The sequence below is a fragment of the Crocodylus siamensis genome, chromosome 1 (genome assembly GCF_052110815.1).
Source record: "Crocodylus siamensis isolate JL-2025a chromosome 1, ASM5211081v1, whole genome shotgun sequence".
Taxonomy (NCBI): Eukaryota; Metazoa; Chordata; order Crocodylia; family Crocodylidae; genus Crocodylus; species Crocodylus siamensis.
Window position 1 is genome coordinate 289,659,289 of NC_143395.1, and position 25,518 is coordinate 289,684,806.

General features: G+C 42.1%; 1 protein-coding gene and 1 long non-coding RNA gene across 2 annotated transcripts in view; one reads left to right on the forward strand and one right to left on the reverse strand.

The window, feature by feature from the left end:
• The window catches only part of DHRSX (dehydrogenase/reductase X-linked), a 254,487-nt gene extending 241,939 nt beyond the window's left edge, over positions 1–12,548 (forward strand). Inside the window, exon 7 of the mRNA XM_090064262.1 lies at positions 12,074–12,548. Coding sequence (XP_089920388.1) covers positions 12,074–12,268 — 195 coding nt within the window. The 3' untranslated portion in view covers positions 12,269–12,548. The remainder of the gene's footprint in view (positions 1–12,073) is intronic.
• The window catches only part of LOC149874588 (uncharacterized), a 209,414-nt gene continuing 187,316 nt past the window's right edge, over positions 3,421–25,518 (reverse strand). Inside the window, exons 4-5 of the long non-coding RNA XR_016444391.1 lie at positions 23,993–24,159; positions 3,421–5,319 (exon numbers count right to left, since the gene is read on the reverse strand). This is a non-coding gene — a long non-coding RNA (uncharacterized LOC149874588). The remainder of the gene's footprint in view (positions 5,320–23,992; positions 24,160–25,518) is intronic.

The following is a 25,518-nucleotide window of genomic DNA, read 5'->3' on the forward strand; positions in this document are numbered from 1 at the left end:
CAGGAAAGATGAGTGATGGTGAAGGATAAGCTTAAATAAGCCGTTCATCCAGAAAACTGCTTCAGCTCCCAGTGAAACTTAGATTACCATATTTTCTCACATATCGCATGCAACCTCTCCCCAAAAATCACTCTCCCCAAATTGGGTTGGGTGTTTTAAGATGGGAAACTGTTCTCTGCATTGGAAAAGGAGCAAGCCCACATGCATGATCAAAAGTCAGGAAAACAGACCTTATCACGAGAGGCTGAGAGCCCTGGGACTCTTCAGCCTGGAAAAGCGCAGGCTCAGGTGGGACCTGCTAGCCGCCTATAAGTTTATCAGGGGTGCTCACCAGGAACTGGGGACACATCTGATCACCAGAGTGCCCCAAGGAATGATGAGGTCGAATGGGCACAAACTCCTCCATGACCATTTCAGGCTGGACATAAGGAAGAACTTTTTTACTGTCCAAGCCCTGAAGGTTTGGAATAGACTGGCGCCGGAGGTGGTTCAAGCACCTACTTGAACACCTTCAAGAGACATTTAGATGTTTATCTTGCTGGGATCCTATGGCCCCGGTGACTTCCTGCCCCTGGGGCAGGGGGCTGGACTCAATGATCTCCTGAGGTCCCTTCCATCCCTAGTGTCTATGAATCTATGAAACTGTTCATGACATATAGCTGCCAAAACAGGTGCCAGGTCCAACCTGTATGCCCTATGCAGCATACTGGGCTGGAGCTGGTCCAATGACAGGCTGTATGTTTGACACCCCTGCTGTACATATGTCTGCCTGGAACAATGCAGGAATTCTGAATACTAGAGCTATTGAGTATAAGGACATCACCTCTAGGCTCACTATACTGGCTACTACTAAGGATTATAGGGGACCATAAGCTGAATATAAATCAGCAGTTTGCTCTTGTTGCAAAAGCCAGCCAAAATTATACTGGACCACCTTAACAGGAGCATCACTTGCACATCAAGGGGATTTGACTCTTCTGCTGTATTCAACACTGGTGAGGCCCTGCCTAGAATACTTGGGATTGTATACATGTAAAAAGAGCCTGCTCCGACATGCGGGAAATCCAGTATATTGGAGGAGACTCGATTAATCAAGTCTGCTGGAGTGCAGAAATTAATGCACGGCAGCAGACTCTAGTGTCACGTGTATCAGTGTCCCTCAGGGTCATTCCTGGGGGTGGGGTGAATCGGGGCGACCACCCTGGGCCCTGCAGTTTGGGAAGCCCTGCAAACTAGGGCAGAGCAGTGGCGGTGCAGAGCCAAGCAGAGTGGTGGCTCTGTATCCAACTGCTTGCTACCACCTCCCCCCCACTGCCACCACTGGCAGCAGCAGTTTCATCGAGTCCAGCCCCCTGCCCAAAGGGCAGGAAGTCAGCTGGGGTCATAGGATCCCAGCAAGATAAGCATCCAATTCACTCTTGAAGGTGTTCAATGTAGGTGCTTGAACCACCTCCGCTGGCAGACTGTTCCAGACCTTGGGGGCTCGGACAGTAAAGAAATTCTTCCTTATGTCCAGCCTGAAACGGTCTTGCAGGAGTTTGTGACCGTTCGACTTCGTCATCCCTTGGGGCGCTCTGGTGAACAGACGTTCCCCCAGATCCTGGTGGTCACCCCTGATAAACTTATAGGTGGCCATCAGATCACCCCTGAGCCTGCGCTTTTCCAGGCTAAAGAGTCCCATGGCTCTCAGCCTGTCATCGTAAGATCTGTTTTCCTGACCTCTGATCATGCGTGTGGCTCTCCTCTGGACTCTCTCAAGCTTCTCCACATCCTTTTTGAATTGTGGAGCCCAAAACTGGATGCAGTACTCCAGCTGCGGCCTCACCAAGGCCGAGTACAAGGGGAGAATGACGTCCCGGGATTTGTTCGAGAAGCATCTCTGGATGCACGCCAGCATTTTGGTCGCTTTATTAGCCGCAGCATCGCATTGCAGGCTCATGTTCATCTTGTGGTCAATGATGACCCCCAAGTCTCTTTCTTCTGTAGTGCTAACCAACATAGCACTGTCGAGCCTATAAGGGTGCTGCAGGTTTTTCCTCCCAAGGTGGAGAACCTTGCATTTATCGGTGTTAAACACCATGAGGTTCTCGTCTGCCCATTTGCTGAACTTGTCCAGGTCAGCCTGGATCACCCGCCTATCTTCTGGCGTGGATGCTTTGCCCCAAAGTTTGGTGTCATCGGCGAACTTGGCTACTCCACTCCTGACTCCAGTGTCCACATCGTTAATGAAGATGTTGAACAGTATGGGTCCCAGGACAGAGCCTTGAGGGACCCCACTGGTCACAGGGCACCATGATAAGTGACTGCCATCAATCACAACCCTCTGGGTCCGACCACGAAGCCAATTTCCCAGCCAGCGGATCGTGGTGGAGCCAAGGCCACAACTGGCCAGTTTGGCCAAGAGGTGATCATGGGATACCAGATCAAAAGCTTTTTTGAAGTCAAGATATATAACATCAATCTCTTCTTCCTTGTCCAGGTGATAGGTCACCTGGTCATAGAAGGAAATGAGATTGGTCAAACAAGACCTACCCGCAACAAACCCATGCTGGCTGTCCCTTAGAATGTTAGCCTGAGCCAGGCCGTCAAGGATGGCCTCCTTAATAAACTTTTCTAAGATCTTCCCCAGGATAGAAGTCAGGCTAATGGGCCTGTAGTTAGCCAGATCCACTCTCCTCCCTTTTTTGAAGATCGGCACCACATTGGCCTTCTTCCAGTCTTCGGGCACTACACCAGAGCGCCAGGAGTTTTCAAAGATCTGTGCCAGGGGCTGGGCTATGACGCTCGCCAGCTCCTTGAGTACCCTGGGGTGCAAATTGTCAGGGCCAGCTGACTTGAAGGTATCCAGCTTCCTTCACGAGGTCAGCATTGATGGAGGGTAGGGGATCCCCCTCACCCAGATTTCCCTGTCCCATAGCAGGCATGGGCATCCCGTGTGACTGATGAAAGACTGACACCCCACCATCATTTTTCAGCTTGGGGACACTGATACATGTGATGCTTGGCTACTATTAATTAGGGTGGCTTGCTAATTAAGGCAGACCACCACCCCTCCCAAAGCAAATGTAAAAATGCCCCTTGTGTCCAGTTTGGACACCACTGGGAGCCTACGCTAAAAGAAAGAAAGGTGGTGCTCTCATTGCTGGATTCATGCTGTTCCAAGACCCAACTGCATGATTAGTACTACTGTAAGTCCGCCTGATGTGGCATAAACCATGACACTTACATACATACTTACATAGCATGACAAGCTGTTGGTATTTAAACACTAGTGAAAGCACTAAATATACATCTTAGCAAACTAATGTTCATAACTCATCAGATAGAGAGGTTGTAGATAGAGAGCTAGAAGACTATATCCAGTGTCTTATCAGACATGTGCAACAGAAAACATATTAATATGGGAGGTCTCAGCTAAAGCAGAGGGCAGATTCTAAAAGCATATTTATTTATCACACTCAGCATCCTTTGATGCTGCAAATGCATATGCCATTACTGCATTGTACATCATTAGAATATTGAATATGCAAAGAGTTACATTACATGCCAATCCATATCATGAACAATGGCATAGCTAAAAATGATTAGCATTTACTAACAGCTACTAGGAATACATTTTTACATTGTGCATTCTGAATGAACTCCAATGAAAGCTGATTGAAAAATGTTTCATCTTGTGGAAAATCCCAATTTTTCATCCAACCTGCCCCCCTCCCCAACACACACACACTTTTAAATGAAAACATGACATTATCTATAGAAAGGGGATACTTTCTATAAAAAACAAAAACAAAAAAAACTTTAGTTACAAATGGAAAAAAAAATGACCCGCTATAAATAGCCTTTGGGACACATTGCAGCAAATTTCAATCTTTTGCTTTTTCTGTTTTGTCTGAGGAAGTATAATTGTATTTGTAGACTGCATGGATTATGTAGCCATACCTCAAGTCAAACAGAATCTGTAATTGCTTTGCCTAGGTTGTGGTATTATTTTGTACAAAATCTTCAGGTAAAAAAACGGTGTACATAGAAACAAAATAGTATTCATTAAATTTTGGTACTATGTATAAGTTTTGGACACTAGTATATTTTGTAAGTAATAATGTTCCTCAGATCTGTAAGAAAACATCCTTTTCAGTCCATGTTCCTGAAAATTAGATACATGCTGTTGTACAAGGTTGTTTTATCCATGTACATTTATAATTCTGCATTTGCTTTCATTCCAGTGGACATTATATCCATATTAGGTTGAAGTACCAAAGATCAATTCTTTAAGTGTTTCTCTACTATTACAGAGCCAAGTTCAAAGTTCATTATTCTTGGAGAGCTCCAGAGATACTGGTATTTCCATTGTATCTTTGAACATATCACCCCTCAGCAATGCAAAGAGTGACTGAAAAACAAAGTGGGAGCTAGCTTTCAAGCAATTTAACTAAACTCAATGAACAAAGATTAAATGAGCAAAAAAAACTTTAGTCACAAATGGGAAAAAAAAATGACCCGCTATAAATAGCCTTTGGGACGCGTTGCAGCAAATCCATATCATGAACAATGGTATCTACGCTTAATAACTTTTCCTAAAATGGTATTCCTAACACAAAGAAAAACAGTTGTATATAAAGTTATGTTCCTTTTTTAACAACAGTAGTAAAGATTTGAATGTTGAAAATTCCTTAAAATTAATCTCTGTTGCCTAAGAAATGTTCAAACAAACAAGCTAAAGCTCTGAATGGTGACATCCTTCCTCACAGTGAGTACAGGTCAGTGTGTGACAATCTGACCCAATATAAACATCCGGAGTCACAAGCTGAAGTAACTTACCTACAGTCAATAGTGTATAGGCAGTCCTCACACTTAAGACACAATTGGTTCCTAAAAACCATGTCTTAAGTCGAAATGTTGCAACTCAGAACCAATTTTCTCATAAGAAACAATGTTATAAATGGGGGACTGGTTCCTGAACCAAGGCCCAATACCCTATTTTCACCAAAAATACCGCAGAATTTTGTACTCAATCAATTATAGATGTGTAATATAGCTACGTTAATGTATTTATATTGTAAATAGCAATCACATTGAATTGGAAGGACTTCTTTGAGGAGACTTTGCTGGACATTTTGAACGGCTCGTTTGGATGTTTTGAAGGGTTCTCAGCTGGAGTCTTCTCAGGAATCTTGGCTGCAGGTTTTTCTGGAGCCTTGTCTGCTTTCTTAAAGTGTCCAAGGAAGTTTGGACAGATGTTGTCCAGGGAGATGGGTGACGCAGTGAATTTGCTCGCTGGCATGGCTTGGTGTCAGATCAAGTGTTGTAAAGTTGAAACTGACATCAGAAAGTTGAAACAGGGTGTCAATTTATACACATTGTAAGTGCAAAACATTGTAACTCCAAATGGAAGTCAAGGACTGCCTGTATTCACTTGAATGATGTGGCTATATAGAATTTAATCCTGTTATCTATAAATATCTGTCTCAGTTAATTTTCAGAGCTAAGCTTGCTGGCTCTCCAGCAGCCTGCTTGATGAGCCAGAACTGTTAAACTTCAACCCCACATGAGGCCCAATGACTAGGAAATTTGACAAACCAGTTGCCCATGGGATCTTGATATTCATTAATCAGAGCAGAGCAGGGGGCAAGCACCAGCACACACTGCGTTCAACTGCTTCATTAGAGTGGAGGCAACTTTGGACAGGTGCAGCCACCGCACATACACAGTGCAGAATACTGCGAACACCACGCAGAATATCATTGGTTTTGTACATTTACACTTTTCAGTTCACCCTTATTAACATTAACCATGCCCGGTTTCCTTCTGTTACACCCATGGTTCCATCCCTGTATTTACATGGAATTGCCTATGCATTAGGAAACTTTCCACTCTGCACCCACAAGGTCGCCACCTCTACTTCATCCCTACTATCTTTAATCACAGTTCTCAAAAGCCTTCTTTATATTCTCATAACCCCATTGGTTTCCCTTCCCTGTTTGGTTTAAGTTCCTCTACTTTACAATTAAACAAACAGTTAAACAATTAAACAGACAATTAACCATTTAAAGCCCTAAGTAAACAGTGCCTAGTTAAATCTCTAACTTGAAACTAAGACCCTGCAGTGTTTAGATTCAGCTCAGCTCAACAAGGGAAAAGGGCGAGAGAAAGAGCAGATTGCAAAAAAGACAGGAAAAAGCAAGTATTAGCAAGCAATGCACTAGCTGCAAGAAATCAGCAAGAGACACAGGGCTGGAAAATGCAAGGGTTCACCATCCTAACAAGAACTTTACCAGAATCTAAGGGCCAGAACAGAAAAAAGTGCCCTGTAAATTTGCTCTGCCCGCTCTCACCAGTAGGGCAGTCAGAAAACTGTTAGCATGGGCTGTCATCTCTTTTTTCCCCACCTTCAGCTGTGCTGCTAATGAAAAGGGAGCTCTGAGCTCCCATCATGTGAAGGAACGTCTCCTTTAACCCTTATGCAGAACAGGGGAGATCCATGCAAATAGTGGAGTAAAGAGGGCCTGGTGGGAGGGGCAGGGCTTGAGCTCTTATGGAATACCTTATAAGATGCTGTGTGCTTTTCCTCTCTACCCATTTTCTAAATAAATTCCCTTCCCATCTCTCAGATTACTCCTGTATGTATGTAAAGCATTAGACTTGTATGAATAGGGAAATATTCTATTTGGATTCAGCTGATTAGGAGGACAGTGATTTGATTTGGAGATTTGGATCGCTGTCCCGAATCAATTCAGCTGAATTGGCTTTGGAAGATTCGATGCTGATTTGGAAAGATTTGGCAATTCGGATCAGCCAGGGAGAGGCAGAGACAGGGAATAGGAGGGGAAGGATGGCAAGTCATGGCACCTGGTAAGAAACTATGGGGCAGCAGCATTCAGCATGAATCACAGAAAGGGTAAGGGGGGGAGAAAGAGCAGTCTACCCTGGGATGCTAAAGGACCCGGCCAAATCCTATCACTTTATGTGGGACATGGCACACATGCAAATTAAAGTTTGGGAGAAACCAACTATAAAAATGTTCTACATTTTTTTCAGGCAACATCTTTGTGGCTGGTGGACTATTTTTATTACATTGCATATATCACCCATCTCGATTTATTGTGCAGTTAACCAGATAATTGCACAATATGTGTAACATGTCATGCACGTTACACAGGCAACTGGTAGGATGCTCACAGGAGAGTATGTGCCCCCCCTGAGACTGGCCCCCGAATCGGCACTGCTCAGGATGGCAAACCGTGGCCCCACAGAGCCAGGCGGAGAGGCCACGGCTCCTCCCGCAGGGCCCACGGCAGCCACAGTTGAGGTTTGGGCCCATCCCCCTGCCCAGGAGGTGGAGGTAGCTTTATCTGTGTTTTGGTCAATGGTCTGCAGTTTGCTGTGCTGGCCACTTCCAGTCTGCGGTTTCTGGTATGCAACTGTGCCCCGCCCCCCCAGGCTCAGGAGGCATGTTACATTCAAATATCACCTCATTTTAAAACAAATTGGTGTCCTAGTTTACCACAGCCTATACTTCCTTGGATTAGTAATGACTACTTCTCAATGAGGTGGTTTTTTTTGGTTTTTTTGTGGGGTTTTTCTTGCTCTACTGTTTGTGTAGATACCTTCCTGCATCAGACAGTCCTCCAACCACTGTCTCACACTGCATGGTTTACACACAGGTTGATTGATTTTCATAGCTCTGTACTATAGACTTCTGTGGGACCATCCTTACCAGATATAATTCCTGTTTAAATGCTCATGGCAAGGTAGGATTGTGCCTCTCTTTCAATAGCAGATAAGATCACATAACAATTTCAGCTGTCACAGCATCTGTGCTTCAATGTAGACCCCTTCAGAGGTCGTGGATGTGATTAGCTGTGTTGGAGAGTTGTGTGTTGAGTCTAGCAATGTGTCTGGCAATGCTCTTTCTTAGCTGTCAACACTACAAGCAATAGGACCATATTCTTGCAAATGATACTGCCACCCAAAATGAAGCCTAACCCATGTCACCTACCGCAGCATATGCCTGTATTGATGCAAATGCGACTAGTAGCATCAGTAGCTTAATACTGATAACATGTCTGTAGGTAATTTCGTAAGGGTTACCTCATAATATCATGACTTTTATCTATACATTTAAGTGGACCTGGGTGGCATCATGTCCTGCTCTTTGTCATATTCATGTCCTACTTCCTGTTCTTTTTAAGCTGAAATGAGTCATGCATAGCCTGTGAATATCAGGTATATGAAAGCACACATTAAAGCATATATTCTTAGAGTATCAAATGAGTGAAAATAGTGATATTTTCAGCTGAACCAAAGTTCACATATTGGGCCCTAGTCCTGAAAAATCATGAACTTAATGCAGACATGCCTAAATGTACTCTGTCTAGTGTGCTGTCATTAAATAAGACTAGCCCCAGTGTATAAATTTAAACAATTATTTTCAATCTGACACTTAAACTACCTTTCTGTTAGGGAAATAATAAAGAACATTTGCTATATAAAAGGATAAATTGATAATGATTTCCTGGAGCCTTGTGGCAAAAATTCACTGTAGTATGAACCTACACGCAGTACTACCTTAACCTGTTCGTTATGGGCATCTATCAAAAAGTATTCTTGTCCTGCTTTTAAAAAAACACACCAAAAAACAGCACAAGTGCTGTGTTTTGTATGAGCACTTCCCATAGCATAGTAGCTGCTCAGCAGGATCCTAATCCTTTACTGTAATCATATACATGCAAACACACCTCTGAGTCTGTGTAGAGCCCAGTGAAGTTAACAAAACTCCACAGAAGTCCACAGAATACTTTAACACAATTTTTTTATTGTAGGATAAGGGTCAATGTACTCCACCCTGCTCAAGCTTGGGGCCAGTTTGGAACTCCAGAGTAACATTTTATTTTGGGGTAGCTTGCTTGCTTGTTGTATGATGCATTCTTTTGGTTTGGGGGGGGGGGGTTGGTTTGTTTTTGTTTTTTGGGGGGGGGGGGGCGTTACAAAAAACTCCACATTATTTTTGCCCAGGAATGATCACCACTAACACTTGAGTCACATTTTCCTCTTATGCTTATGTGTTCCAGAGAGCTGCTGAATTCACTAGCACAATGTTCAATGAACTATCATACAAGTAATAGACTTACTAAAGATGTAGATTATTAATTAAAATACAGGCAGTACCTTTGGAATCAATGCTTTCCTTCTCCCCAGTCAAATAAATTCTTAATATTAATAATTGCCCTTTATCACTTGTTCTGAAATTTATTTTTGCCAATTTTAACAATTAAAACAACAATAATAATAATAATAGTAGTAATACTAGTAGTAGAAAAGTCACCCAAGGTAAGAACAAATTTTACTGAAACATGAACCTCTTTACAAGTCAGTCCTGGATAAGAGTTGAGCCCTGGTTTGACAAAAAAGTATGCTTATACTTAATGCAGTTTAAATAGGATCTTTGATGCTAACAGAACTGCTCACACTGCATAAAGTTATAAGATATGCCTAAGTCTTTTCAGGACCTGGGCCTCAATTGGTTTTGTCTTTTCCTTTCCTTTTCCACTCTATAGTGCTTTACATTAAAAAAAAAATCAATGTTTTCTACGGGCTGTATCAAGTAATATCTTATTGCATGGATATTCTCTTTGACATCCAAATTATCATAATATGTTGTTATATGGACATTGAAATAGAAATGACCATGAGGTCTCTGGTACTTAATCCCTGCTCTAATTTTAATGTGGAATTTCTTCAGTTATTCGCATCGTGAGGATCGTACCTGAAATCTACCGAAAGATTGCACAATCAAGGCCAGCAGACCTCTGCAGCCGTTAGTGGTAGAGGTTCTTCTGCAAGGGTTAAGTTCAGACAAGGTGGCAAGTTCTCATTCTTGCAAGCTTGCCCTAAACCATGGGTGGACAAAGTCTGGCCTGTGGGCCAGACTGGGCCTGCAGTGGACTCCATTTCCCAGCAGCCCCTGCCCACATCGCCGCAGCTGGTTTCAATGCAGGACCCCAGAAGCAGGGGGGCCATGATGGTGTGGGGCCAGGGATTCCATGAAGACCAGTTCCAGCAGGGCTGGCAGGTGGGCAGGGAGCTGCTCCAGGGCTTGGGATCTTGTGGCAGTGACAGTGTGGTCCAGAAATGGGGCAGAGCTGTGATCCATTGCCTGCACACCTGGGGAAGAGGGGCTCATCCTCCTCTGGCATTATCCACTGGGGATGGATGAGCTAAGCATGAGCCCTGGGCACTAAGTGATGCAACAGGAGGCACCAGAATGGAGAGAGGGACAGGAGTCCTATCATTCCTCTTTTCCTTGTGTGGAAGACAACACGGCTGCGTGGGGGGAGGGCTTGGTGTGACTGCTATGCCGACCCTGTAGCTGCCAAACGTACAGACTCTTCTTCCTGCGGCGTTGGCCATCCTCAGGTACACGTCTATGTTCTGTTGCTTGCTTCCCTGCCTACCCTTGCTGCTGAGTTTGGCCCTATAATTTGTCACTGGGGACACAAATCAGTGGCGCTCAATGGCAGAGGGTAGCTCTGGAAAGTGGGCCTCAACCTGGAGCAGGGGAGGCAGAGGCAGGAGGCAGAGAGGGCACGTGTAAAGGAATGTGAAAACATCTACCAGTTTTGGGACGTGCTGGCCAAGGGTACAACTCTTACTAGTTACACTTTGCCTTCTGACACTGCCTACTCTAAATTTTGTATGCTGTACTGGAGGAGGGGGCAGTAATCTCCCAAGTTTGCCTAACTTAAGGCAGTAACTTTTTTCAAAGCTTCTTCCCCATATTTTGGCACGATTCTGATGCATTTGCTGGAGAAGTGTTGGGGGGGGAGAGGAATATGTAATTCATGCCAAATATACCAAATAGAATAGCAGTTGCCATTAACCTCTCTACAATTTTGTCACTGAAAGCAGGTAACATAATGCAGGATTTGTGGCACGTGGAGATTTTTTACTTGTGTAAAGAAAGTCATCGAATGCTTCAAACAAATGTTAGTTGTGAATATATTTGTGCAAATCATCAACACTGCTCTATAGTATTATGCGTTATCTTAAAAAAAGATAACTGAATAACTTTACAAAAATGTTGTTACGTTCATCAGATAAGTTATCCAAGAAAGAGCATTCAATCTGTTTAATTAAAAATACTCTGAATGCCATTATGTTGTTTATTACTTGCAGAAGGAAAATTATAAAGATAATAAAATGACATACATGTGTGTCATAGATCTGCTCATAGACTCTAAGACTAGTATATGCCACAGGTTCAAAACTGTATTGTAAATCTACATGTCAAGTACAAATTAAAAAAAAAAAGAAGACATCATTGCAGTGGTGCTGAATGCTCCCTCTAAGCAGAGAGTGAAATGTGTTTCAGGTAGCCTCAGGATAAAAACAGCTATGCCTCTAAGCTATTAATTTGATTTAAAAATTAATTTTATGTTACACGTTAATAAACTTATCCATTTTATTTTTTGACAGCACAGAGCTCTGATAATTATGCCTTATGCAAAATGTATTTTTTTGATTTACCTTGCCCAGTTGAATTAAACATCTAAATCATCATTTGATGTCATGGACATTTGCTCATGTCTCATAGCTAAATAGGGTGCACTATACACACAGCCGACACCTTCATCTGCATGAGGCAGATTAAAAGGCATTACATCCATGTAGAAGGAATAATTACACTTTGGAGTTTAATGTTTTTATTTGCTTTTGGAAGTATGTTGAGCCTAACCCTAAGATAGTACTACTGCTTAGTGTTGTATTATTTTGCTCAGGTTCTGGAAAGGATAGATTCAGATCTGAATCGCTTAAAACTTTCCACGTGGGTGTTGTGGCTGTCTCAAGCAAGATCATGTGTAACAAAAACCAACCCCCCTCCACAAACAAACAAAAAAACTCCCAACAACTATTTCACTGATTAGAAATAAGGAATCTTTCCTCCTTCATCAAGATTTGCTTAAAAATAAAGCTGGACACAGTACAAAAGAAGCTAATTGATGATAGTAGTGTTGTGATAAACCACATGCTCTGTATTTATATGTATCCTACTTCTTTTTCCTACCTTCTACAGACCGCAGAGGAAGGAGCCTCAACTTCCATCTATGCAGCGGTTTCACCAGAGCTAGAAGGGGTTGGTGGCACCTATCTTTATAATGAACAAAGGACAAAATCTGTTGATATATCATATGATGAAGAGCTGCAGAGGAAGCTCTGGACAGAAAGCTGCAAGATGGTTGGGATTTCTGATATATCCATATGTCTCTAAAAGTAGCCACTTGGAGCTGGGAGAATGTAGTGTGTCCAACAAACATCCTTTGGTGAATGCTTTGCAGCATCAGCCATCATCCTGGAATTCACTGTTCAGTCCCAAAGGCAAACGTGAACAAGTCTGCTCTTCATTTGAAACCCTAGTCTTCTAGGGAGTGTGATGGTGTTGGAGGGAACTATTCCCACAGAAATGTGTGTGTGGTGGTTTTAAATCTAACCATCAGTTTTGTAACCATGATGTTTCAGTCTGTGATTAAAAAGCAAAATTTAACCTTGTCCATCACTGTGTTGTTTTGGTTTTCTTTGGGGTTTTTTTTGCTTTATTGTTTTTAATAAAAGAAGTAGGAGCTGTCCTTTGTAGAGGGTTATGTCTAAATCACTCTGAACTTCAAACAAGCTCTGCATATCTTGCAAATAGAACTTAATCCATTTTTATCACTTCAGAAAAGTGACGGTCTTTCCCTAAGCTTCAAAAATCTTGGCAACTTTGTAGAATGAGTGGCAGCTTGTTAAAATTCAGGCTTTTGGCATTTGTGATAATCATGCTGTATCCGTCGTAAGGGACTCAAGTGTATATAACACCCTTATTCAAAGGTTTATGTAGAAACCAGAGATTTCAGATGGAAAGGATTTAAGATAGGAGCTGTAAGGCACTGAAAAAAAAGAGAGAAAGGTTCAGAGAAGAGCTGCCAGAATGGAAACGTGTCAGTGTGAATGGCCTCCTTGAATCAATCTGTTTAACTCATCAAAGAGAAAGTTAAAGCACTCCGTGGCAGAGGGTAGCTCTGGAAAGTGGGCCTCAACCTGGAGTAGGGGAGTCAGAGGCAGGAGGCAGAGAGGGCACGTGTAAGGGAATGTGAAAACATCTACCAGTTTTGGGACATGCCGGCCAAGTACAACTCTTACTAGTTACACCTTTGCTTTCTGATATTGCCTACTCTAAAGTTTGTATGCTGGGGCGGGGGCAGTAATTCCCCAAGTTTGTCTAACTTAAGGCAGTAACGTTTTTCAAAGCTTCTTCTCCATGTTTTGGCACGATTCTGATGCATTTGCTGGAGAAATGTTGGGCGGGGGGAGGAATATGTAATTCATGCCAAATATACCAAATAGAATAATAGTTGCCATTAACCTCTACAATTTTGTCACTGAAAGCAGGTAACATAATGCAGGATTTGTGGCACGTGGAGATTTTTTACTTGTGTAAAGAAAGTCATCAAATGCTTCAAACAAATGTTAGTTGTGAATATATTTGTGCAAATCATCAACACTGCTCTATAGTATTATACATTATCTTAAAAAATCACTGAATAACTTTATAAGAATGTTGTTACATTCATCAGATAAGTTATCTGAGAAAGAGCATTCAATCTGTTTAATTAAAAATGCTCTGAATGCTATTATGCTGTTTATTACTTGCAGAAGGAATATTATAAAGATAATAAAATGACATACATGTGTGTCATAGATTTGCTCATAGACTTTAAGACTAGTATATGCCACAGGTTCAAAACTGTATTGTAAATCTACATGTCAAGTACAAATTAAAAAAAAAAGAAAAGAAGCCGATTATCATTTCAGTGGTAGCTGAATGCTCCCTTTAAGCGGAGAGTGAAATGTATTTCAGGTAGCCTCAGGATAAAAACAGCTATGCCTCTAAGCTATTAATTTGATTTAAAAATTAATTTTATGTTACACGTTAATAAACTTATCCATTTTATTTTTTGACAGCACAGAGCTCTGATAATTATGCCTTATGCAAAATGTATTTTTCTGATTTACCTTGCCCAGTTGAATTAAACATCTAAATCATCATTTGATGTCATGGACATTTGCTCATGTCTCATAGCTAAATAGGGTGCACTATACACACAGCCGACACCTTCATCTGCATGAGGCAGATTAAAAGGCATTACATCCATGTAGAAGGAATAATTACACTTTGGAGTTTAATGTTTTTATTTGCTTTTGGAAGTATGTTGAGCCTAACCCTAAGATAGTACTACTGCTTAGTGTTGTATTATTTTGCTCAGGTTCTGGAAAGGATAGATTCAGATCTGAATCGCTCAAAGCTTTCCACATGGGTGTTGTGGCTTGCAGCTGTCCAGAATGGAAACATGTCAATGTGAATGGCCTCCTTGAATCAATCTGTTTAGCTCATCAAAGAGAAAGTTAAAGCACTCTTCTTCCTGCAGCGTTGGCCATCCTCAGGTACACATCTGTGTTCTGTTGCTTGCTTCCCTGCCTACCCTTGCTGCCGAGTTTGGCTCGATAATTGATCATCACAGCACCTTCACAGGAAACAGAAATGTGATAAGAGAGAGAGATTTTTGGTTTAAGTGACCAAATGGTTGGAGGTTGAAACCAGAATCAACTCAGAATTGCACCATTCTATGAGTGAGAGTAAGAAACTACTGGAATCCAATGGTTGTGGTTGATTGTTTGGGAAATTTAAAACCAAGATTAGATGACTTTCCCCAATAGATGTTCTCTAGTTCAAACAGTAATTAATTCAAAGAAGTCCTATGGACCATGTTAATGCAGGAGGTCCAACTAAATGATCCAGAGTTATAATCCATGAAAACCTAAACTCTGGTTCTACTGCCCCATGCTACACAAAAAAGAGGTTATCAGCTGTTCTCTTAGGTCAACCACCCAATCTTTTCATCCATGGGTTCTGCACAAACCCACGGTTAGAAAGTGAATTAAAAGTAGCTGGTAAATGCTTATTCTGTCTATAATTTTCTGCCTAACAGAGGCAGATTTTTCAGAAACTCACTGTTTTTAAAGATAATAGCAAGTCCACGATTGCTAAAGAAGCTTTCCAAATGTGAATTGCATGTTTATTTCTGTGTTCAGCCAACCTAAATCCTTACTTTGGTGGTATAAACTCCATCCTGTTCCCATGTCTTTAACTGTACTGGTATATTATGTCACCAGCATATTAACAACACTTTAAATGTCATTCCATTGCTAATTTTTAAATAGGGTTGAAAGGAAAGAGTGAGGAAGTTAGGGTCACAGTTAGGGACTAGGAATTTTTGCTAGGAAAAAAATGTAGACACAAGAAAGGTGGACACAAAGAGAGAAAAGGCAGAAGTTAGGGTAGGATGGCACTAGAGACTAACTGGTTCAGAGGGGCACAAGCTTTCACAGGCAATGACCTACTTCCAGGTTGTTGGAAGTACATTGATATGTATGAAATCTCATGCCACCCTGACCCAGCTAATTTCTAAGGTGCCCCCCTGCCCTACCTTCTGCCTGACCTCAGACAGACACAGCTAACTACCTCTGTTCAAGTACAAAAGAGACAAAAATAAGATAGAAAAAGAAAAAAAGTGGCAGAGGACAGAAATATTAGTCATCCTAAAAGGGAGCATATTTCCCCCCTGAGCTGTGAACAATATGATCTAGCTCTAGGGTTTACATTTAGTATTAACAAGAGTTAGGAACAAAACATTTATCACCCAGTCAGTATAGCACTTTCCCTATGTCATTGGCTGATTTTTCATAAGTGAATGTAGTGCTTGTGAAATGTGCCAGACTGACACTCTGGGAACTAAATTTCTCTATTTATTCACAGATCATGCACAGAATGGAGTGAGGCTGCTAGCCAGCCAGCATTCTGATGTTGCAATGAAACTCCCAGAGAATATTATTGCTGGCAGAAGTACCTTCAGGATTACATAAAATAAATAGGACCAAATTAACACATGTTCTAAACTCCATTGAAGCTAGGCAAGTTTGTCCCGTGATGCCTGGAAAGTTTCAAAATACTCACCTTAAAATTTTGAGATGACACAAAATGTTGTGGGGTAGTGAATTATGAGGACAAGTTAGTGACCTGACTCACTTGGTTAATGGACTCAGTCTAGTAAAATGTATTTTAATGCAGGCATACACAAAGCTATTATACATAAGAACCAAGGATATATGTTGAGAAGGATGGGAGATGTTGTCTTGGAAAGAACATAGGAGTTATTAATCTTATTATGAGTTCTCAGTGTAATGCTGTCCCCAAAACAAACTAATATGAATCCTGCATATTTAGAAAGAGGACTATATCTGTATATTTAGAAAATCCTGTATATTTAGAAAGTTGACATACAGAGGTAATCATACCTTTGTACATAAGCATAGTACAGGGTCTGGTTCTGGAGTCCCCATTTCAAGAAAGATGCAGAAATACCAAAGACAGTTCATAGGAGGGCCACAAAAATGATCCAGAAGCTAGAAAATAAGCAATAATGTGATGCTTAAGGTATACAACTTATTCAGGTTATCAAGGATGTGTTTGGAAGGAGACTTGATAAGTCTGTGTAAGTACTTACACATGGAGAAAAAATACTGTAATACTTGGGAGTTTTTTGCCTTGAAATTACATAAGAAGTCTAATAACTGGAAGTTGAAGTTTGATACATTCTCTGTGAGGGAGGGTAATTCAATACTGGAATAGCTTACTAGAGAGTTAGACAACTCTGCACAGTTTAGAGGCAAGATTAGATATCTTTTTAAGATACAGGTACAGAAGACTGGAAGTGGCTAAGCCACAAGCAACCACATCCTATAATCCTGGTAATAAATTTATTAAGCTCCACTTTAAAATTTGTTAGGGTTTGTTTGCTTCCATTACTCCTATTGGAAGGCTGTTCAAGAACATCTCTCCTTTGACAGTTAGAAGCCTTCTAAATATATTTGGGATCAATCAGTACCCTTTGTCTTTGTGTCAAAATTGCCTTTTAACTAAAACAGCTCTTCTCTTTCATTGGTATTTACCCACTGACATATCTATAAGGACAAATCAAGCCTCAGCTTGCAATTTTGGTAGACCAGGGGTTTGCAACATTTTTGGGCAGTGCCAAAAACACCTGCAACCTTGACTTGTAAGATGTTGGCATGCCAGAGGTGAATGGCAGGGGAGCTGTGAGGGGCTCAATCCTTATTGTGGCAGTGGAGCCCTGACCCCTTCCCCACTGTCTGCCTGAAAGCAAGCATGCCAAGCAAAATGCCTTCATATGCCATGCTCTGGCACCCATGGTTGCCTACCCCTGTGGTAGACTAAAACAAATTAAAACTATTGTCTTCTCAGACGATATCTTTTACATTCTCCCGATCATTCTAGGACTCATTTTCTGCACCTGCTACAGGTTGAATTAATCTTCCTTGGGACTTTCTTGAGAGAACATGGGGAGACGACAACCACATAGAATTCCACATGGCATCTCACCAATGCTTTGTACAATGGTATTGATACTTCACTATCATTACTAGAAATACCTCTGTTTCATTGTCATCTTGGTCTTTCACCCAGGTCTTCCCCTCCTTTAATCACTTCCAACTGATGAACTCCCAGCTTAGAGCAGAAATTTTTGTTAGCCCTTATGTGCATGATTTTGCATTTTGTGCAACTAAATTTCATTCCATTTTTCATTACTGCAGTCTTGCATGTAAGAAATCACAGAAAAACAGGACTGTCCACAGATATCTGAATTGGGTCCAGAAGTATCTGGATCTGGATTAGTCCTCATGGGTGATCTATTCCAATCCTTGATTAAGACATAATAATTCCAGGTAGCTGTTTGTCTAATTTCCAATTAATGACAAGAGATGCCACTGCTCTCTAGATAATCTGTTCCATTCTTCTTATTTAAGAAATTCTTCATAATAGTTAACTAAACCTTCCTCAGTTGTTTCATTTTAAAACAATTACTTCCTTGTCTTGTATTCTGTGGATTCAAAAAATAACTGATCACAATCCTTACATTACAAGCCTTTTTTATTGAAAGAGTGTTATCAAATCTTTCCCAATCTTACCTAGGTTAAGTAAACCCAGTTCTTCCAATCTTTACTTATGTTCTCAAGATCTGTAATCACTGTTGCTGTCCTCTGTATCCTTTCCAATTTGTCTATATTTTTCTTAAAGTACAGTACATTAAATTAGACAGTCAGGGCCTGTGAGAGAAATTTGGAATTTGATATGTTCTGGGGGGATACCTTCCATTTTAGAAACAGGAAAAAGAGAGCAAGATAATTTGGGGCTAGGGACTGCACTTGGGAGTCTTGTATAACTACACCTCCATTCCCTACCCCTTAATAGGCCATGGATGTAATACTCCAACTGAGGGGTGACCATTGCTGTAGAGGCAGTGGAAAAAAATTACTTTCCATATACAACATTCCTTTTAATATATCCCAAATTTGTTTTGTTTTTTAAATGAAGGTATCAAATATTTTACTCTTTTTGTTCTGTTTGTGATCCATTCTAATCCCTAACTCCTTTTATACAGTACTGCAACCTAAATGGTCATGCTCCATTTTGCATTTGGTTGTTCCTTCATAGAGATAGTACTGTGCATTACTGAATTTCATATAATTATTTTATCATGGTTATTTGAATCCTAACCTTGTCCTCTAAAGCATGTAAAACCACACCAGCTTGGTGTATCTGCTAATTTAATAAGTAAGTGTATACTCCATTATAAATGATAAGTTATTAAACAGGATATTTAACAATGCCACAACCAGGATAGACTTGGTGTCACTTAAGACCTCCTATCACAGGGGTGCTCAACTTCCAGCCCATGGGCCAGATCCAACCCCTAATGCCCCATCAGCCAGCCCATGGGCCTTGGCCCTGCATGATAGATTGGGCATGCAGGTCAGTGCAGGACCCAGTTCAGTGCACAGAGCCAGTAGAAGGCCCCAGGGATCTGATCCTGGCATAGAGGCAAAGGCAGCATGGGGCCCAGGGCTCCACAGGCCAATCCCAGCATGCAGAGCCAGGCAGAGGTGGCACAGGGATCCAGGGTCCTGATTCTGATAGGGACAAGCTAAGACTGCATGGAGCCCAATCCAGATACCCGTGGACAAGTCCTGTGCCAGTCATTGGGCCAGTGGGACCACAACTGTGCTGTCAGGTTAATACGGAGCCATAGATGCCTACTCTTTGAGTGCTATTATCCAAATCACTGATGCACCCACCTCATGATATAGAAAAATAGGACTAAACAGTAACTCAAGAAAAATCAAAGTCATTTTAACAATTTTCTTATGAGCATGTGACAGGAGGTAGTAAGGTTAAAGTTTCCCACTGTCCATTGCTCCCTTCCTATTCACAAGGTCTATCACATTGTCACACATAGGTGACTGGCAGGGGATGCATGAGGGTGTACGTGCCCCACCTGATGGGGCTGGTGTACCCCCCCGATGTCCAACACTGATGCTGCTAGTAGAGCTGGTGCCTCCCCCAGACACGGTCCATGGTTTCTGCAGGTGCCCCTCCCCCCCAGATTCAGGAGGCTGTAGTCACTCATGCTGTCACAGAATAAAATAGAGTTGGTTGCCACAGTTTACTCTTGATAAATACAACTTAGCTGTTACTTATCACCCTGTTATCCTCTAAAACATCCCTGACTCAACAACCTCATTAAGAAACTGGGGGACTGTGGTGTCGACACCCACACAGTCAAATGAGTCGCCAACTGGCTGGAGGGCCACGCCCAGAGGGTGGTGGTGGATGGGTCCTTCTCAACCTGGAAGGATGTGGGCAGTGGGGTCCCCCAGGGCTCGGTCCTCAGGCCCGCACTGTTCAACATCTTCATCAGCGACTTGGACGAGGGGGTAAAAAGCACCCTGTTCAAATTTGCTGAGGACATTAAGATGTGGGGGGATGTGGGCACACTAGATGGAGGCAACAGACTACAATCTGACCTAGACAGGTTACAAGCGTGGGTGGATGGGAATAGGATGGGATTCAAGACCGACAAGTGCAAAGTGATGCACCTGGGGAGGAACAACTGGCACCATACCTACAGGTTGGGGAACTCCCCTCTTGTCAGCACAGAGGCGGAAAAGGATCTTGGAGTCATCATTGACTCCAAGATGAACATGGGCCGACAGTGTGGGGAGGCAGTCAGGAAGGCCAACTGTACCTTGTCATGCATCCACAGATGCATCTCGAGCAGGTCCAAAGAGGTGATCCTCCCCCTCTATGCAGCACTGGTCAGGCCGCAGTTGGAGTACTGCATCCAGTTCTGGGCGCCACACTTCAAGAGGGATGTGGACAACATGGAGAGGGTCCAGAAGAGGGTCACTCGCATGATCAGGGGACAGCAGGGCAGGCCCTATGAGGAGAGGCTACGGGACCTGAACCTGTTCAGCCTCCACAAGAGAAGGCTGAGGGGGGATCTAGTGGCCTGTTATAAACTAGTCAGGGGGGATCAGCAGGCATTGGGGGAGTCCCTATTCCCCCATGCACTGCCAGGAGTGACCAGGAATAATGGTCACAAGCTGGCAGAGGCCAGGTTTAGGTTAGATATCACGAGGCACTACTTCATGGTCAGGGCGGCTAGGATCTGGAACCAACTTCCAAGAGAAGTGGTGCAGGCTCCTACCCTGGGGGTGTTTAAGAGGAGGTTAGATGAACACCTTGCTCGGGTCGTTTGACCCCAGTACTCTTTCCTGCCATAGCAGGGGGTCGGACTAGATGATCTACTCAGGTCCCTTCCAACCCTAGAAACTATGAAACAACCAATTTTTCCAAACTAATGTACAACTTGGCTCAGTGATCCTACATTCCCTCTTGAGGTATATAGTGATAATATTCCTTCAAAGAGGAATCTAGATCATTTCCAGCAGTGGTTATTTCACCCAGGAGGTGCACAGTTGTCTATTCTGTCAATAAGGAGTTTTGCACAGCCTAAGGCTTCTCTGCCCGGTCTTGATTCAGTTTAATGTTGAAAGTGTCAGATAGAACTGGATGTAGGACATAAATGGGGAGATGTCTATCTGAGAAAGGATTAGTCCAAATGGATTTGCATCAGTACAAGTGAGATGGGGATTATGGCCCACATTACACAGGTTATTTGGAAATATCTTCACCCTGTGTAGTAAGCCGGTGGGCCACAAGGTGTGCTGTTAACGCTAGTAAGATCTACCAGGAATGCTGTCTGTCCTGACACATCAGGAAGTTTCTGCTGCCGCCTCATCCAGACTGTCTCCTGGGATGCCACACTTTCTGGACACTATGGTTGCATCCAGACAAGCATGGCTGTGGAGGTATGTGAACTTCACATTCAGTTATTCTCCATGCTGCAAAGGAGCAGCACAGTGGGGGGATTTTTTGACCGCTGGACCTCAAGAGGAATAGATCACCTGTTGAGATCTAATCTGGATATCCAGGGTCAAAAAAACCTATGGAAAAAAACAAACAAACAAAACCTGTGTCAGTGTGCACCGCCCAAAGCAAGAGCCACGGGAGGCCCCCAGAATCCCAGGTAAGGCTGTGACAGTCCCAGGAGGCCCCCAGGTAAGGTTGTAGGGGCGAGCACAATGCTGGCCCCAGCCTTCCCTACCCCACCCGGGGTAACTTGCTCCCAGACTGCATGGCACAGGCTTTCCTTGGGGACAACTAGCAGTGGCTCAGGGTGTGCTACTGTTAGTTGTCCCCAGGGAAACAAACATCCATGAATGTCTGGACACAGCCTATCCATTCAGGTGGACTTACGCTGTCACACAGCTGGCCTCGAGTCTGGAAAAAAAATTTTTCCTGCATTCTGCCTTCCAAAAATAAGGTGCATTTTTTATTTAGGGGGGCTGTGGTATGCAAGACTACAGCATATACTTTCCACATTTTCAGGTACTTCTTTTTTTAAAAACCTTGACAGGACTCATCTCTGTCTGACTCGTTGTAGTCTCAGCTGTCTTGTTGCAGAAAATCACTTAAGTGGAGCATTCAATATATTCTCACCTGTTATCAGTTAGCTGACAAATTTCTCTCTCTGAACATCAAAGCACTCTCCAGCAGGGCACTGCATTTTCAACCAACTTCAGGAACAAGCCATGTGGAGAAATCCACTAACCTCTATCGAACATTACACCCTTGGCATAGTGGCTTGGTCTATTCAGGAGAGCCATGTTTTGATCTAAAGTTGGCCAGTGTTCCTGACACTACTCAAGCAGCCTGGATACTACTTGTCAGTCACTTGTAGTAGAACCATACTAACATACTAGAAATTCACAGGCGTTCACAGGGGACAACTAACAGCAGCGCAAGGTGCACTGCCACTGGTTGTTCCTGGGGAACCAAACATCCATGCATTTCTGGACATGGCCCATGTGGCTAAGCACATTAAAAGACAGAGAGAGAAAATGGCTTGTGGACTCCACAATATTGCAACATCTTGAAGTTGCTGTATAGTTTCTAGCTGTATGGTGCATGGCAAGTTACCCCAGATGGGGTAGGGGAGACTAGAGCCAGCTAGCCCCACCATCCTTACCTGAGGTCCTGGGGGCCTCCCAGGGCTGCAGCAGCAGCAATCCTGCTGCATGGAGCCTAGCCAGCAGTGGAGCATGGCTCCAGTCAGTCAGGCTCCAGTTTTGGGCAGTGCACTCTACTGCCACCACTTTGTTCCCCCCACCCACGCACACAGGTCTTTTTTTGACCTTTGGATATCCAGGGACCAAAAAAAAAAACCCCTTTGTACTGCTCCCTTACAGTGTGGAGAACAGACAAATGTGCGGTATATACTGCACAGTCATGCTCATCTGGACGTGGCCATGAATTTTTAATCAAGTGGGCCCTGTAAACAAGCCCTGGCCACTCTACCCCTTATGACATCTGCAAAGAACCACAAAGAGCCTGGAAGACTTCAACAGGCACTGGCATTTATAAGATACAGATCTTGCATGCAAGCCAAGTGTTCTATTTACAGTAGGATCCAAACTTACACATTGAAAAAGCACAGGGACCGTAGAGTGAAAAACCTCTTTCGGGGGGAAAATGAAAAATTAAGAAGAGGAGAAAAACGAAGGGTAGACACTTTGAATAGCCTTTAAACTTATGGCAGAAGATCAGGGCCCAAAGTATGAGAAACTACCATAAAACAAAAAATTTTTAAAACTTATTTAGACTAGCCCAAAGTGACAATTTCTGCTAAAGAATCCTAAAATAACTATAAAAGTTCTAAATAAACACAGTATGTGAATACCGATCTTTTAACCATCTGCAATCTCTAGTTTCCCTTGTCTACAAGCATCTGGATTCTACTGAACTGGTTTAGCCTATATCTATAAGCAGTGAATAAGAAAAGACTATTTTGATTTGTTTGAACAAAGCATCAGCAACTGAAATTATGGACACGTATAAGGACCCCAACAGAGGTGAAAACGTAAAAACAGTTAGCGTGGACTTGAGCAGCATGGATCTTCTACAGCACCACATTAACACTAGCTTCATGTTCGCATGACTCTTTTATATGAGTAGAGCCACACAGCAGAAAACTAACATGCAGTACAACACAGAGTTTGGTATTTGTGCAGCCTACTTCCAAAGAGTTAGAACTTTGCTCAGAGTTCCTACTGATCTGTACTTCAATCTATATTCCCAAGCAAAATTGTTAATCTGTAGTTAGGATTAAGAATTCATTTCAGTTATTTAAGAATGCAAAATTACTGCAGTTTTGCAATTATCTCAGAAACTAGCATTACAAGTCTAGCAAGTTGAGAATGCAGAATGAATTTAAAAGAAACCTAAACCTGCTAAGATACGGAAAGGAACATTTACAACACTACTTAATAGTTATGCTATGCAGGAAATATACACTTATGACTACTATATAGTGTCATTTGGAATTCCATGTCAAATTTAACTGATTTTTAATCAGATTAGACATTTACATATTTCTCCCCATGGAAACATGGCCCATATCCTGTCAGAGGTACTCACCTTAACTAAGGGCAGTTTATCTTTGATCTCCTGGAGACACAAGGAAGCAGGTGCTATTCTTTAAGAGCCATTCTTTTCTAAGGGTCCATGTGGCTTCAGTCCCAATGAAAACTGTGGCAGATGATAGTCATTTTAAAAGAAGGAAATCTTTGTAGATGAATGTGTTTCTGGGAAAAAGAAATGTTGTTATAAAAAAGTGACAAAAATTGAGTTCAGAAACTAAATTTTAAATGTAGGCTACACATTGAATATCAATAAATTCTAATCATATGGGATGCTTGATAAATAAATATGATTTCACTATTACAATTGTTTGGGTTCAACAGAAGATTCCAAATGTCTTAAACAAATTAATTCATAAACTAATTAAATATTTCATTTTTGTAAATGAATTCTCTACTCAAAGTATAAGGGCTGTCATTTCATGGACACAACATTATTCACACACAAAAGTTATTGAAGCTGCTTTAAGTGCAAGGCTCATCTCAGCTTTCTGCATATCACTTCTATCCAAGTTTCCAAAATGTTGCTATATAAACAATTAAATTTTCTGCTGTTTATTAAACAGAGTGAGGGTAAGTTCTGAAATACATATAGCTGATTAATGTACTTTACAGTTCAATTATCTTCCAAGTCTACGCAATTCTTTTTGTACATGATGAGAAATATAAATGCTTTTGCCACAAAAGACATTGTCCATGACCTGACATTGGGTTTGTAGCTGCCTGTCTTTAACGTGCTGCACTAGAAAGCTTAAACACAACAACACACAACAGATGTTAGGAACCTGCATACTGTAAAGGCTATTGGCTTTAAGCAAGCTTTGGCTCTTATACAGTTTTGGCTTTAGATTGTTCTTGTTCATTACATTACATTGTTTATGCTCCAGCTGCTACATGGAAACGACAGAATCAGATTCAAGAAGAGTTAGCATTTGCTACTAAACATGAGGCCTGCATCTCAGATGGGAGTAAGAGATGGATGATGTCTGAGATATGATTTTTAAAAAGGGCACAGTGTGAAAAATAATAGATAGCACATTGACATATTTGCAGTAACCCAGGAGGTCACTGCAGGACTGAAACATATTTCATGGCACCAGCTCCCAGAGGAGGCAAGGAAATAAAGTAGTTTTTTTATTTTTTTTTAAATGACTGTGTAAACTTTAAAAAGGCAAAAGGAAGATCGGGGAAGTACAGGTTAGTTACCCTTGCCTTGGCACCTGGGAAGTTACTGGAGCATATCACCAGCAGTCAACATGAATTACTATGAACAAATCGTGCCAAACAAACTTTATCTCCTTCTTTGACAAGATAACTAGTTGGGTAGATGAAAGGACTGCAGTGGATATAGTGTATCTAGACTTCAGAAAGGCTTTGATGAAGTCCCAAATGACCTTTTCTTAAACAAATTGGAAAGATGTGAGCTAGACAAAACTACCGTAAGGCAGATAGACAACTGACTCAATATCCACAAGCAAAGGGTAATTCAAAAAGGGACCCTAATCAAAATGGCAGGAGGTTTCA